The sequence below is a fragment of the Bison bison genome, unplaced genomic scaffold (assembly GCF_000754665.1).
Source record: "Bison bison bison isolate TAMUID 2011002044 unplaced genomic scaffold, Bison_UMD1.0 scf7180017864531, whole genome shotgun sequence".
In the NCBI taxonomy this organism is placed as follows: Eukaryota; Metazoa; Chordata; class Mammalia; order Artiodactyla; family Bovidae; genus Bison; species Bison bison.
Genome location: NW_011495081.1, coordinates 1051885 through 1068709, shown reverse-complemented (window position 1 = coordinate 1068709; position 16825 = coordinate 1051885). Strand labels below are relative to the sequence as shown.

Here is a 16825-nt window from a genome sequence, read left to right as displayed (position 1 = left end):
TCCCAGAGTTCACTGAGACTCACGTCCATCAAGTCAGTGATGCCATCCAGCCATCTCATCCTCTGTCGTCCCCTTCTCCTCTTGCCCCCAATCCCTCCCAGAATCAGAGTCTTTTCCAATGAGTCAACTCTTCGCATGAGGTGGCCAAAGTACTGGAGTTTCAGCTTTAGCATCATTCCTTCCAAAGAAATCCCAGGGCTGATCTCCTTCAGAATGGACTGGTTGGATCTCCTTGCAGTCCAAGGGACTCTCAAGAGTCTTCTCCAACACCACAGTTCAAAAGCATCAATTCTTCTGCAAATACCTATAACATCACAAAGTCAGCTTCAGGCTTGCTGAACAGATATTAGCCGAACCAGAACTTTTAGCACATTCATAAGAAGATTCCCATCCAAAGATGCAAAGAGCTAATTTGAAAAAAGAAAAAAAAATTATAACAGTCACAAAATGATGAATATCATCAGTTCAATGAAATTGAGAAGGTTTCCATAATCTATACATTAAAGGCAAAGAGTAGAGCAAAAACCAAGGGAAACCCAATCAGAAATATAAATTCTATCCCTCTGGTTTGTGAAATAAATATTTATGAATGATAGTATGGTGGCTCCTGTGTTATTTTCCTAGGCTTTGATCTTCCCAGCATAGTACTAAAAGTTCCTAGTGCAAATGCTGAAATATGACAGCTGCCAATCATATTGATAATTTGTTGTTCAGTAGCTCAGTCATGTCTGACTTTGGAACCCCACGGTTTGCAGCATGCCAGGCTTCCCTGTCCTTCACTATCTCTTTGAAAATTTGGTCAATGGAAAATTTGGTCAAATTCATGTTTGTTGAGGCATTGAAATGGATAAGCATTATTACTGAAGTTCCTATGATGTGCCCAACTCTGCATAAGGTAGCTGACAGACACCTTCAAAATTAACAACAACCCAGTGAAAAGGGTCTCATTTCTATGTTAAAGATGAGCAATTGAGTGTCAAAGAAATGAAATAACTTTTTAAGATGATCAATTAAATACCTGAGCAAAAATCTGAGCCTAGTTATGACTCAAATTCTCCAGTCTTCATTATTAATAAGAGCTTTCACTTAAAAACTTACACTTGATACACTTACTGCTGCTAAGTCGCTTCAGTTGTGTTTGACTCTATGCGACCCCATAGACGGCAGCCCACCAGGCTCCCCCATCCCTGGGACTCTCCAGGCAAGAACACTGGAGTGGGCTGCCATTTCCTTCTCCAACGCAAAAAAGTGAAAAGTGAAAGTGAAGTTGCTCAGTTGTGTCCGACTCTTAGCGACCCCATGGACTGCAACCCACCAGGCTCCTCCATCCATGGGATTCTCCAGGCAAGAGAACTGGAGTGGGGTGCCATGCCTTCTCCACTTAAGTATGAGTCAATTACCTGAGTGTTAAACTAATCCCCAAATCATAAGTAGGGCCACGAAGAGCAAGCTTCTAGAAAACAAAAAGAGAGAGAGAGATACAAATAAAATAACTTCAAGGTCTCCAGCAAAGGAGGAGAGATACAAATCTTTACCTGGTCTTTGTATGGATATGTTCATTGACTTCCTACAGAAAACTCTGCTCACAAATTACTCCAAATTTTTCCCCTCTGTGTGCTTTAGCATTCACCTGAGTTTCATGATGAAGAATAAAAGACATACAGCAGCTTTCTGAAGGTCGTAAGGTTGGTTGACTGAGATGAGATTTAAATTCAGTTCTTTCTGCTTTAATGTAAGAAGAAGCTTTTCTAATTAAACAATTTCTAAAAATGGAACATTTCAGAAAGCTGAAAACTAAATTTTAAGGGGAATTTTTTAATGACATATTTTCCGTTTATCATGAACCCAAAATAAAATATCATCAAGACCTGGCAACCTACCAAGCAAGGAAATCAAGTCTTAGAATAAATTGGAAGGTATAGAATTAGAATAAAATTTCTGAAAATTCTTTCTTAGAAATAAAATTCCAAAAGACACACACGGTCACTGAGAAATTCAACACTTAAAGAGGCTTGAATGACTGTGACCAGTGTGGATGAACCTCTGCTATTACCATTTTTTATTAAAGAGGACAACAGCATCTTATATGTGTCTCCAAACACTTGCGAACACAATCCCCTCAATGAGGGTTTTAAACAAGTCCTCTTGGAATAACTATATGTTGTGGTTACATTGCACCATACAGTTTGTGAAATCTTTCTTTGACATCACCTTTGAGGCTGGGAGATATTCATTTGTATATTCTTAGTGATGAAAAATATCCAGTTAATTTCGGTTTAGGAAATATATAAAAGTCATTTACTCATAGCGGTGCCTGGTGATGTCAGAGATAGCATGAGGAATGCTGGAATTGATAGGAAATGAGAAACTAAAAAGAGTTTCCGTGGTAACTGATAAACACTGCATCTGAGCTTGCCAGATATACTGTATGTTCGAATACATTTCTACAGGATCTGAAAAATAAAAATCACTCAACATTAAATTTTGCCTGAATTTAATGGAAATGTCATTTGCTTATTATAAGATATTTGCTGCTGCTAAGTCACTTCAGTCGTGTCTGACTCTGTGCGACCCCATAGACGGCAGCCCACCAGGCTCCCCCGTCCCTGGGATTCTCCAGGGAAGAACACTGGAGTGGGTTGCCATTTCCTTCTCCAATGCATGAAAATGAAAAGTGAAAGTGAAGTTGCTCAGTCGTGTCCGACTCTTAGTGACCCCATGGACTGCAGCCCACCAGGCTCCTCCATCCATGAAATTTTTAGATATTTGAAGATGTGACAATATCACAAGATCAACACTAGGAGCCTTGAGTATCACTGTTCTGTTTTACTTCACATGTGTTGATTATCATTGTTGAGGTTGACAGGAAAGACAAACCCAGATTTTTCTCTCTTAGTTTTAAGAAGTGCCCCCATCAAAGCTTGAAAAGTAAGTCAGAACTGTGTTTGTAAGAAATATTCAGTACAAAGAACATGGATTTTCGAGTCACCCAGGATTAGACTTGTGTTAAAAAACACCACTTAGTGACTGTGTGCACTGGATCTTCATGTTGCACAAAGCATTTCCTTGTTTATATTTTTCATTTGGAAGATGGGATTATTGACACTAATTTAACAGATTTTTTATAACTATGAATGACATGACATATGAAAGTGTCACACACATGGTAGATTCTGTCCCCTTTGAAACTTATTCAAAAGTTCTATTTTAATGCCTAGAAACCTGAAACAAACAAGATCCCTTCTGTTTTTGCTTATTTAACAAAAGGAAGCTCATAATAGATCTTGCTGGTGGTTCTCCCATTTGTCATTCTACGATGAGAAGTTATTTGGTATCTAAGGATATTCAGCTAAGGAACTTGATCCTCACGCTCAATTTCCCTTCTAACTACATATTCACTTTAAAAGTTCTACTTGTTTACTGCAAGTGTGTGATGCCATTAGTCTGTTTTAATATTAAATGATGATCTCTGCTGGACTCTGAAATTTGCCTCTTAAAGTTGCAAGTCACCATTTTTCAAAATTGTTAAGTGTAAATAGGATGAATGAATAAAATTTTAACTACTGTCAAATTTAGCTGTAAAGAATTTTGAGGATCTGATAGAATGAAATATAAATTTCAGTTTTTATTTAGATGGGAAAATGCGTTTTGGAGGTAGATAAATATTTCAACTTTTTAAAAAATAGTCTTGGAAATTTTTCTTTTAGTTTCCCTTTTTAATCAGTAAAACAAGATTTAAACATAGATTATAACAATGAAAGAAACCCCTAGAATTCACATAATTTAATTTGTTGAGTGTATACTATGGGACAGAAACTTATAGGTACTAAGAGTAACATAGAGAACAAAATAGATAAAGTTCTTTATGGAGCTTATATTCTAGTAGGGGGATATTGACACTTAAAATACTATATGATATATTAGTAGGAGATACATTTTATGGAGAATAAAGAAAGTAGAGATTGAACATGTATCTGTTTACAGTGTAAGAAGGTTGTCTGGTCCAGGAAGGTAACATTTGAGCAGGCTTGAAAAGGTAATTTAGTTGCTTAAATTAGTCTAATTATCTAATTATTATTAAATATGATATAGCATTTTCAAATAGGTAGCCAAGAACAGAGACAATAGTAATGTGTCCAATATTACAAGATGGCTGAGTGAGAGGGTGGAGAAAGAGACTTGGTCCTTGTTGCAGATTAAGGATGGAATGCAAAAGTAGGAAGTCAAGAAACACCTGGAGTAACAGGCAAATTTGGCCTTGGAATACACAATGAAGCAGGGCAAAGACTAATAGAGTTTTGCCAAGAAAATGCACTGGTCATAACAAACACCCTCTTCCAACAACACAAGACAAGACTCTATACATGGATATCACAAGATGGTCAACACCGAAATCAGATTGATTACATTCTTTGCAGCCAAAGATAGAGAAGCTCTATACAGTCAGCAAAAACAAGACCAGGAGCTGACTGTGGCTCAGACCATGAACTCCTTATTGCCAAATGCAGACTTAAATTGAAGAAAGTAGGGAAAACCACTAGGCCATTCAGGTATGACCTAAATCAAATCCCTTATGATTATACAGTGAAAGTGAGAAATAGATTTAAGGGCCTAGATCTGATAGATAGAGTGCCTGATGAACCATGGACTGAGGTTTGTGACATTGTACAGGAGACAGGGATCAAGACTATTCCCATGGAAAAGAAATGCAAAAAAGCAAGATGGCTGTCTGGGGAGGCCTTACAAATAGCTGTGAAAAGAAGAGAAGCGAAAAGCAAAGGAGAAAAGGAAAGATATAAACATCTGAATGCAGAGTTCCAAAGAATAGCAAGAAGAGATAAAAAAAAGCCTTCTTCAGCACTCAATGCAAAGAAATAGAGGAAAACAACAGAATGGGAAAGACTAGAGATCTCTTCAAGAAAATCAGAGATACCAAAGGAACATTTCATGCAAAGATGGGCTCGATAAAGGACAGAAATGGTATGGACCTAACAGAAGCAGAAGATATTAAGAAGAGGTGGCAAGAATACACAGAAGAACTATACAAAAAAGATCTTCACAACCCAGATAATCATGATGGTGTGATCACTGACCTAGAGCCAGACATCCTGAAATGTGAAGTCAAGTGGGCCTTAGAAAGCATCACTACAAACAAAGCTAGTGGAGGTGATGGAATTCCAATTGAGCTATTCCAAATCCTGAAAGATGATGCTGTGAAAGTGCTGTACTCAATATGCCAGCAAATTTGGAAAACTCCGCAGTGGCCACAGGATGGGAAAAGGTCAGTTTTCATTCCAATCCCAAAGAAAGGCAATGCCAAAGAATGCTCAAACTACCACACAATTGCACTCATCTCACATGCTAGTAAAGTAATGCTCAAAATTCTCCAAGCCAGGCTTTAGCAATATGTGAACCGTGAACTTCCTGATGTTCAAGCTGGTTTTAGAAAAGGCAGAGGAACCAGAGATCAAACTGCCAACATCTGCTAGATCATGGAAAAAGCAAGAGAGTTCCAGAAAAACATCTATTTCTGCTTTATTGACTATGCCAAAGCCTTTGACTGTGTGGATCACAAGAAACTGTGGGAAATTATGAAAGAGATGGGCATACCAGAACACCTGACTTGCCTCTTGAGAAATTTGTATGCAGGTCAGGAAGCAACAGTTAGAACTGGCCATGGAACAACAGACTGGTTCCAAATAGGAAAAGGAGTACGTCAAGGCTGTATATTGTCACCCTGTTTATTTAACTTATATGCAGAGTACATCATGAGAAATGCTGGACTGGAAGAAACACAAGCTGGAATCAAGATTGCTGGGAGAAATATCAATAACCTCAGATATGCAGATGACACCCCCCTTATGGCAGAAAGTGAAGAGGAACTAAAAAGCCTCTTGATGAAAGTGAAAGTGAAAGTGGAGAGTGAAAAAGTTGGCATAAAGCTCAACATTCAGAAAACGAAGATCATGGCATCCGGTCCCATCACTTCATGGGAAATAGATGGGGAAACAGTGGAAACAGTGTCAGACTATTTTTCTGGGCTCCAAAATCACTGCAGATGGTGACTGCAGCCATGAAATTAAAAGATGCTTACTCCTTGGAAGGAAAGTTATGACCAACCTAGATAGCATATTCAAAAGCAGAGACATTACTTTGCCAACAAAGGTCCGTCTAGTCAAGACTCTGGTTTTTCCTGTGGTCAGGTATGGATGTGAGAGTTGGACTGTGAAGAAGGCTGAGCACTGAAGAATTGATGCTTTTGAACTGTGGTGTTGGAGAAGACTCTTGAGAGTCCCTTGGACTGCAAGGAGATCCAACCAGTCCATTCTGAAGGAGATCAGCCCTGGGATTTCTTTGGAAGGAATGATGCTAAAGCTGAAACTCCAGTACTTTGGCCACCTCTTGCGAAGAGTTGACTCATTGGAAAAGACTCTGATGCTGGGAGGGATTGGGGGCAGGAGGAGAAGGGACAACAGAGGATGAGAAGGCTGGATGGCATCACTGACTCGATGGACGTGAGTCTGAGTGAACTCTGGGAGTTGGTGATGGACAGGGAGGCCTGGCGTGCTGCCATTCATGGGGTTGCAAAGAGTCGGACACGACTGAGCAACTATCTGATCTGATCTGATCCACTATAGTACAATATCAAAATGGCCAAGTCTTGTTCATGTCTGTTTTCCTCCTTTCTCTCCTAGGCTAACATAAACCTAGTGTGCATAGCCTGCTGTTAAGAATATTGCAACAGTGGTGTCTTTTCCTTGGATGTCCTGTCCTTCCAGTTCTTTACTCTTTTCCCCATTCCCCACCTTTGTTAACATTCAACGTCCTCCAACTCTTTTCCATTATAAGTGCTCTATGCCAGGTGCAGAACAATTTCATAGCACAGAACTATTAATGATCACAACTTCAAATATAACCTACTAGGCAAGGGGATAATTGAATAATTGGGCCTTGTTAAGGGAGTGTGTGTGTGTGTGTGTCTGTGTGTGTGCATGTGGGTGAAGGGTGGCAGTGTTTAGTATTTACATTCTAATAAAGGTCTCAGTTTTACACTAAAGAAATAAAATAGAGATGGTGCCCCTGGAGGCCTCTGTAAGAGGATACAGGAAATACCGTGGTTTCTTTCGGTCAAAGCAGCACATTTTCCTTTGTTCTCCCCCCATGTTAATATTTTTGACATAGGGATGTACTTTCTAACTGATATAATCACTGAATGTGTTGGCTTTTTGTTTTCCCCCCAAAGTTATGAATAAACAAGTGTTCTATATTATAATCAATATGAGCCTTGCATAAAGTGAGTTTTAATGGGATAGAGGGAGAGGGTTTAAAGACACTGAAGGCTATCAAAGGAAGAAAGTGTAAAGAAATAGAAAATAACTAAGAATTAAATCAATATATTAATGTTGTGCCTTATAATCAGCGAAAGTTGAAAGTGAGGTCTGCCAATACCGTTTCTTGACAAAGGTTAACTGAAATCACTCATCAATTCTTTATCTACAAGCTTCTGGTATTTAACCTTGGGAATGTATTGATATAATAGTGCTTTGAATTAATATTCACAAGACTTGTACAAATTGTCCTCATGTCTTATGGATTGAACATTAACACTTAGATGTTAATATTAAAGCATAGAATAGCCAAAACTCTGAAAGCTGGAGCTCTGATTTTCTGCTGAGACAGATACCAACCAAAACCTGTTATATAATTAGAATATCTCATGATAAAAATTAGTAAAACTCAATGTTAAAGCAAAAAAATTAGAGAACTATTTTTTTCATTAATCCTGATATCAACTCTGTAAATTTAGAGGAGGGAATAAAGAAACAGGACATGGACAAACCTGGCAGAGCTTTTTCAGATTTATTCTCAACTAAAAGCATATTTCAGTCATCAAACCTTTGTGTGATTGACTTCAAATCCATGGATCAAGGTAGGGAGTAAAAACAGTATCCAAACTAAGCAACTAATCAAGGAGTCAGTCAGCTACTCAGATGTCAAAAGCAAAATTAGAGGTTCCTCTGTTTAATAGGAAGTATTTCTGGCCTTGGACATAATTTTTGTTTTTTTCTTTTGCTTTTTGGATGAGTTCTTTACTTTCTACAATTGTTATTCGGTCACTAAGCTGTGTCTAGCACTTTGAGACCCCATGGACTGCAATACACCAAGCTTCCCTGTCTTTCACTATCTCATGGAGTTTGCTCAAATTCATGTCCACTGAGTAGTTATGCTATCCAACCAACTTATCCTCTGTCGCCACCTTTTTTTCCTGCCCTCAATCTTTCCCAGCATGAGGGTATTCTCCAATGAGTCGGCTCTTCACATCAGGTAGCCAGAGTATTGGAGCTTCAGCTTCAGCATCAGTTCTTTCTACATATGGATTGGGCACCCTGGACCAGATCTTGTGCCTCTGCCTTCAAGGAGTTGGTCATCTACAACCACTGAGTGGCTCCTACAGATACATACATAGAGTCTTTAAAACAGGTGAGGATATTTGCAGAGTAAAGAGTACCAAGGGACCCTGCTTCCTACAGGAGTTGGGGGAGAGGGCAGTAGGAAGTATGAGTCAGAGAAGGCTCCACAGAGCAAGGTAAATATGAACTAGATCTTGTGGAACCGACTGGTTTTGTAGGGGTGGAGTGGGGGAAAACCATTGAGAAGGCAGGAGAAGCATGAATAATGTGGAGAAATTGCCCCACAGAGGCTTGCTGGGGGCACTTTGGATCAATCAACAGAGTCTAAGAGCAGAATCAAGAATCTCTAACTGTTTCATAGATAAGTTCATTTGTAATATTTTTCCACATAAAAGTGTTATCATATGGTATTTGTCTTTCTCTGTCTGATTTACTTCATTTAGTGTGATAATATCCAGATCCATCCCAGTTGCTGCAAATGGCATTATTTCACTCCTTTTAATGAGTCAGTAATATTCCATTGTATATATTAATATATACCACATCTTTATCCATTCATCCATGGATGGATATTTAGATTGCTTCCATGTCCTGGCTATTACAAATAGTGCTGCAACGAACACTGGGGTGCATCTATCTTTTGGAATTATGGTTTTCTCCAGATATATGCCCAGAAGAAGTATTACAGGGTCACATGGTAACTCTACTTTAATCTTTTAAGGAAAGTCTATACTGTTCTCCATAGTGGTTATACCAATTTACATTTCCACTAAAGTGAAGGAGGGTTCCCTTTTCTCCACACCCTTTCCAGCATTTATTGTTTGTAGACTTTTTGATGATGGCCATTCTGACTGGTGTGAGGTAACATCTCATTATAGTTTTGATTTGCATTTCTCTAATAGTTAGCACTGTTGAGCACCTTTTCATGTGCTTTTTGGCTGTATGTCTCCTTTGGAGAAATGTCTAGTTAATATCACAGCTCACTTAAGTTTGCACCAACTTGAGCAAAGGTCTCCTGACTCCTTGTTCTTTGCTCCTTTTCCTCCACACCCACTGCCTCAGGAAGTCACAGATACACACCTTCACTCTCCCTTACTCGGAAGAAAGACACCAGTGATGGTTATGTTGGCATTTTACAGATTCTGTTTAACTCATTAAAAATGCTGAGGTGGTGAACTTGAATCACTCCTATGTTTCCCAGTAATATTTAACCTTAAGTTAAAAGAAAACCTAGAAGATTAAAGAACATGTTATCTGGCAAGTGCATTTCACCCTCGGTGGTTATTAATTTCAGAATACATCTGAGTTCCTTCTCTGCAGCATACGCTTTAGCAAAGGAACAGAGAGCTCCAGGCCAGGGTCAGATTTCAAGTTCTTATCTCTTGATACCCATACCACTACCAGAATCCTCTTTGCTGTCAACTTCTGAGATCCTTCCCAGGTGCAACTTGGTATCTGAAGTGCTACCCCAGTGCCTCTGGTCATCATTCTCTTCACACAACCTCAGCCTCCTCTCACAGAAAAGCATATACTGTACTGAGCTTCGCTTTTGGAAAGACATCAGGTTGAGAGCAACTCTCTGGTGCCTATACTTCTCAGCATGGAGGTGAAGAACTTTGCAGTTTGGGATTATGTTGTCTTTGCAGCCCTCTTCATCATTTCCTCTGGAATTGGGGTGTTCTATGCGATTAAGGAGAGAAAAAAAGCAACTTCGAGGGAGTTTCTGGTCGGTGGCCGGCAAATGAGCTTTGGCCCAGTGGCATTATCCCTGACAGCCAGCTTCATGTCCGCCGTCACTGTCCTGGGGACCCCTGCCGACGTCTACCGCTTTGGAGCATCCTTCGTCCTCTTCTTCATCACGTACGGGTTAGTCATTATCCTCACGTCAGAGCTCTTTCTTCCTGTGTTCTACAGATCTGGCATCACCAGCACATACGAGGTAAAACAACTACTTGCTTCTATTTCACTTTGGGAAGAGTTGCTGTTTCCTCTCCACTTGAACAGGTCTTTTTATGATTGCTTTTTCCCTCTAATACACATCTTATGTGTATTATGTCTTAATGATAACACATGGTGGTTGAAAACACTTATTTGCAGGATAATTATGAATCATGGTGAGAATTTATTACAGTGTTATTGGGGAAAGCTTAAGCTTTGGACACGGACATACCTGTATGCAGAGACAGCCACAGACATCTACACCTTCCATCTGTAGAGTGAAAGTAACAAAGTTAAGCTTTGAGGCTATTTCAATGATTAAATGAGAATTTGTTGGTAAACATCTAAAGCACTGCCTAACTCATAGGAGATTCTCAATGAAAGAGAACTGAGCTTGTCACTTGTTTTATTTTATTCTGAAAAGCACAAAGAACATTGTGTACTGTCACTTTTTGGCTGAGAAAACTGAGATACAGATAGATGACTTAAGATTGTACAGTAGATTGTGCACTTTTAGTAAAGTGGTTCAGTTACTTAAACCAGTTGCAAATATGTAACTGAGGAGATTTGAGACCATACAGATAGAGGACACACAGAGATTTAGTTGAATTTAATTAACCTTTCACATTTGCCCATTACAAATTTTTTAAATTGTTGTATGCTGATACAAAGAAACTCAGATTGTGTAAAGTATATATTTTGGAATAGCCTCTTTCTTTGTAAGAATTGGCAGTGTCAGGGGTGGGGAACAGGGCAGAAAGGATAATTAGAGTGTTTGGGATCAACATGTACACACTGCTATATTTAAAATGGTTAACCATCTGTACAGCAGAGGGAACCCTGCTCTATGTTATGTGGCAGCCTGGAGGGGAGGGGAGTTTGGGGGAGAATGGATACATGTATATGTATGGATGAAGCCCTTTGCTGTCCACCTGAAACTGTCACAACATTGCTAGTTGGCTATACTCCAATATAAAATAAAAAATTTAAAAGAGAGAGAGGAAAGCATTGGCAGTGTTGCATATGAGTTAAAGGCATGAGCTCTAGACTCAAAAGAGTCTAGAGTTACTTGGTTTTGATTACTAGCTCTGCCACTTAACTAGCTGCATAGCTTTGGGGAAATGCCTCACTTCTGTATCTGATTTTAACACACGTAAAATAAGAATAATAAAAGGGTCTATCTTAAAGAATATCTGTGAGGAGTAAATGAGGCAGTTTATTGTAGGCAAATACTCTTAACAGAGCCTGGCAAATGGTAAATACAGAGGAAGACTTTGTATTATTATAATTATTATTCTTGTTGTTGCTACTGTCTCCAAATTTATAGTCTCGCTATAGAGACTTTAATTTATGTTTATTTTTCATCCTCCATTTCTTGCTACCTATCTATGGATCTTCTTACCAGGTTTTTTAAAGTAGAAAGGACTGAAAAGGGAGAGTTTATTTCCCCATCTCAAATCCGGGATGGCCTTGTGACTTGCTTTGGCCAATAGAATGTGGCAGAAGTGATGTGTAAATTTGGACCCGAAGTCTCTTGGACTTTTAACTGCTGCCTTTGCTTTCTTGGAATGCTGTCCTGATACAGCTATCTTAGGAAGTGGATCTAGCTGGTCTCACTTCTGGAAGATGAATGGACACATAGAGGAGAACAGAGGCAACCTGGCTAGCAGCCAACACCAATCACCAGACTTGTGAGTGAGGCCATCTTGGACTTTCTCCCCCAGCTTATCTTCCCATTGATTGCAGCCCCGTGAGAACCTTGGACAAACAAGTACAGCAATCGCCCACCCAGTCCTAAAAACTGAGAAATATTAAGTCCTTAGTTTTTAAGCCAATGACTTTTGGGGCTGGCAATAACCAACTGATTTAAATGCTTTAATATGCAGAGAGATTTCAAGACTAATCTATGAATCTGGGCTACTTTGTCACTATTCTCTCCCATGTCAAAGCATAAGGAATTGTTCTCACCCTCAAGCTGTAACAGGCTCAGCTCATTTGCAATAGCGTGCATTTTCATTATCTCCACTCAGACAGTTTATAATTAGTCTCACCATGTTGTCTCCACTCCAGTTAGAGTTATTTTCTTCTTTCTGTTATCACATTAATAGATCCAGTTTGTTATAATTTACCCTTAACACTAGCTTATGGGCTACCTACTTTCTCATTTTTCTTAGTCTTCTTCTTCTTCTTTTAATTTAAAGTATAAATTTGTTATACTTATTTTATTTTATTTTTTTGCTCCATTAGGTCTTCGTTGTGATACACGGGCTGGCAAACAGGTTTAGTTGCCCCACAGCATGTGGGATTAAACTCGTGTTCCCTGCATTAGAAAGTGGATTCCCAACCATTGGACCACCTGGGAAGTCCTTTCTTGTACTTCTTAACTAAACAGTTTCTGAACTACTTACTTCTCTCTAATCCAGATTTTTCATTATAATGCCAAGGCCACTACTTCTCTATGTCTTCTTCCATCGTGTTGTCTAAGCATTATAGATTATATATACTCTTTATTTATAAATTGCTTTCCTTTTACTTCTCCTTTAAATTACATTTGTGGCATTTTAATAATTATAGTTAAAAGTTGAGAAATTAGATGTGTATGATATCATTCAGTTCAGTTCATTCAGTTGTGTCCAACTCTTTGCGACCCCATGAATGGCAGCACACCAGGCCTCTCTGTCCATCACCAACTCCTGGAGTTCACTCAAACTCCTGTCCATTGAGTCAGTGATGCCATCCAGCCATCTCATCCTCTGTCGTCCCTTCTCCTCCTGCCCCCAATTCCTCCCAGCATTAGAGTCTTTTCCAATGAGTCAACTCTTTGCATGAGGTGGCCAAAGTACTGGAGTTTCAGCTTTAGCATCATTCCTTCCGAAGAAATCCCAGGGCTGATCTCCTTCAATGGACTGGTTGGATCTCCTTGCAGTCCAAGGGACTCTCAAGAGTCTTCTCCAACACCACAGTTCAAAAGCACCAATTCTTCGGTGCTCAGCCTTCTTCACAGTCCAACTCTCACATCCATACATGACCACTGGAAGAACCACAGCTTTGACTAGACGGACCTTTGTTTATTGATATCATTATTGAGTATATGATATCATTATTGAGTATTATTTCAGTAAAGTAAATGTTGTGACCAAATATTTGTTGTAAAATGGATGTTTAGTGTGTGATAGTGTCTGAACCACTGTTATGAGACCTTTTAGACCATTTTAAGGATTGGTTTTTACTCTCAGTGAGATAGATCATTACAATGTTTGAGCAGAACAGTGACTTGTATTTCAAGAATATTCCTCTAGCAGGATATTATTGCTGAAGCAGGGGGTCTAGTTAGGAGGCTACTGACATAATCTAGGCAAGAGATGACAGTATTAGTGTGGAGACAGAGGGGATGACACAAGTGGAATTCTGAAAGTAGGGGGAGAAGGTGCCAGGACTCTTTTATGAATTGCGTGTGGGGAGTGAGACAAAAAAGAGGAGTCAAGGATGGCTTCCTGTTACCTGGGCTTGAACCCGCATGAAAAGTGGACTTGTTATTTCCTGAGATGAAAAGGAGTGTGGCTAGATCAGATTTGGGGTTTGAAAATAATCCATCATGATGGTAAATGTTACCTGTGCTATTTTTAGAAGCAAGCATGATGTGTGCAACTTTTCTGCTGAACTTCCATCTTTACTTTTGACCATACCCAGTATTCTTGCCTGGAAAATTCCATGGACAAAGGAGCCTGGTGAGCCTCAGTCCATGGGGTTGCAAAGAGTCAAACAAAACTGAGCAACTGAACATGTCGGGAGCTGTGTTAAGCATTACTGACAAAATGGAGGCGTGGTCCCCAGATCCCTCTCCTCATTCCGCAGGCACAGATCCTGGGATGAAGGAGTTAGGCCTTGTAATTCTGACTTCTCTTTTCCTCTCCTCGGCTGAGTTGACTGAAAAGGAATATTAAGGTGCTTATTGTTCTTAAGAGGAGCATGAGAAGGCACAAAGCCTTCTGCAGTTGTGTTCAGAAAATAATTCATAAAGTTAATCATTGACATTTGTTCAAGGACTTTCACAAAGGAGTGTTCCAGGATGAGCACATAGGCTGTAGCTTGAGGCCATGGGAGGGATTGATATCTGAAGCCTATTTGTGAGGAGAATGTTTATGGCAAAGGAGTTTACTGAATTTAGGGCTTAGAAATAATTAAAATAGTTAGAAGTTAAAGATTTAAGGAATGTTGTAAAGTTAGCATATTTTACTATAGCTTATAGAAGTTATGAATTTTTAGAGACACTATAGCTAGAAGCCTTGTTAAGAGATAGTGAGCTCAGTATGTTAGGGGCAAACAGGACTTAGGAAGATAAGTAGTAAACTGAGGAATGTAGCATGAGCTACAATGTAATCACAAGTTAACTATAAGACACATTAGAAGAGGTAGATAATAGATGATAAGGCTGATACCAAGAGAATCACTGAAGCAGGAACTCTGTTTGAAGAGCAACAATGATTTATGGAGATAATAAACCTGGGCGAGGGGGCACTGAAAATGTCAAACCTCTGGCCTAATGTTTTTGTAAAAGTATAAAAGAGAATCTTAAACTTGAAATAAACAGGCAGTCCTTAGGAAAATGAGAGGCTGTCTCGTCGCCAACACTGTTCACCTCTTCAGTTTGAATCCCTGGTTGCTGGAGTTGGACTCCGGCAGAACATGCTTGCTTGCAAAGCTATACATCTGCAAAGATGACCACTGGATGAGTAAGTGAGTGAATACAATCTTTCAGATGGAAAATTATGCAGTTTGAATAGTCTCTTATTATGGAGTGAGATAGTGGTAAAGCTCAAACTAGAATTCAAGGAGTCTTACTTCATATATATATATATATATATATTTTTTCTTTTTTCTTAATACTTTCTAGTTTGACCAAATTGACTGAATTTAGAGGAACTAAACTGAGTTGCATGTTAAAACCAGTGACTTTTTCTAGATTCCTATAGCAGTTTCCTTACCCTGTCTCCATTTTTCAGTAACAATTTTCTGTTTGCTTTCCTAGACTTCATATGCTATCCAGCCAATACCATATATTTTGGGTTTTGTTACATTTCTCAACATCTGACATCACTTTTTATGTCAATTATCTATTGATGTGTGATCTATCACCCCAAAATAAATTTCTTAGAACAACAATTATATCTGTTCACAATTCAGTGGATCAGTAATCTGATCTGAGCTCAAGAAGTTCTAATAAGACAGTCAAGTTCTTCTTCTGGTTTTCCTTGGGGCCATCTATCCAGATGTTCAAGTTGGTTTTAGAAAAGGCAGAAGAACCAGAGATCAAAGTGCCAACATCCTCTGGATCATCGAAAAAGCAAGAAAGTTCCAGAAATACATCTATTTCTGCTTTATTGACTATGCCAAAGCCTTTGACTGTGTGGATCACAATAAACTGTGGAAAATTATGAAAGAGATGGGAATACCAGACCACCTGACCTGCCTCTTAAGAAATAAGTATGCAGGTCAGGAAGCAACAGTTAGAACTGGCCATGGAACAACAGACTGGTTCCAAATAGGAAAAGGAGTACGTCAAGGCTGTATATTGTCACCCTGTTTACTTAACTTATATGCAGAGTACATCACTAGAAACGCTGGGCGGGAAGAAACACAAGCTGGAATCAAGATTGCCGGGAGAAATATCAATAACCTCAGATATGCAGATGACACCACCCTTATGGCAGAAAGTGAAGAGGAACTAAATAGCCTCTTGATGAAAGTGAAAGAGGAGAGTGAAAAAATTGGCTTAAAACTCAACATTCAGAAAACTAAGATCATGGCATCCGGTCCCATCACTTCATGGCTAATAGATGGGGAAACAGTGGAAACAGTGTCAGACTTTATTTTTCTGGGCTCCAAAATCACTGCAGATGGTGACTGCAGCCATGAAATTACAAGATGCTTACAACAAAGGTCCATCTAGTCAAGGCTATGGTTTTTCCTGTGGTCATGTATGGATGTGAGAGTTGGACTGTGAAGAAGGCTAAGCGCCAAAGAATTGATGCTTTTGAACTGTGGTGTTGGAGAAGGCTCTTGAGAGTCCCATGAAGTGCAAGGAGATCCAACCAGTCCATTCTAAAGGAGATTAGTCCTGGGTGTTCTTTGGAAGGAATGATGCTAAAGCTGAAACTCCAGTACTTTGGCCACCTCATGTGAAGAGTTGACTCATTGGAAAAGACTCTGATGCTGGGAGGGATTTGGGGCAGGAGGAGAAGGGGACGACAGAGGATGAGATGGCTGGATGGCATCCCCCACTCAATAGATGTGAGTTTGAGTGAACTCCGGGAGATGGTGATGGACAGGGAGGCCTGGCGTGCTGCAATTCATGGGATCTCAAAGAGTCGGACACGACTGAGCAACTGAACTGAACTGAACTGAAGTCCTTGGAAGGAAAGTTATGACCAACCTAGATGGCATATTAAAAAGCAGAGACATTACTTTGCCAACAA

General features: G+C 39.4%; 1 protein-coding gene across 1 annotated transcript in view; it reads left to right on the top strand.

Moving 5' to 3' along the window:
- The first annotated feature begins 9669 nt into the window (after positions 1–9669).
- The window catches only part of SLC5A12 (solute carrier family 5 (sodium/monocarboxylate cotransporter), member 12), a 51363-nt gene continuing 44207 nt past the window's right edge, over positions 9670–16825 (top strand). Inside the window, exon 1 of the mRNA XM_010831781.1 lies at positions 9670–10350. Coding sequence (XP_010830083.1) covers positions 10012–10350 — 339 coding nt within the window. The 5' untranslated portion in view covers positions 9670–10011. The remainder of the gene's footprint in view (positions 10351–16825) is intronic.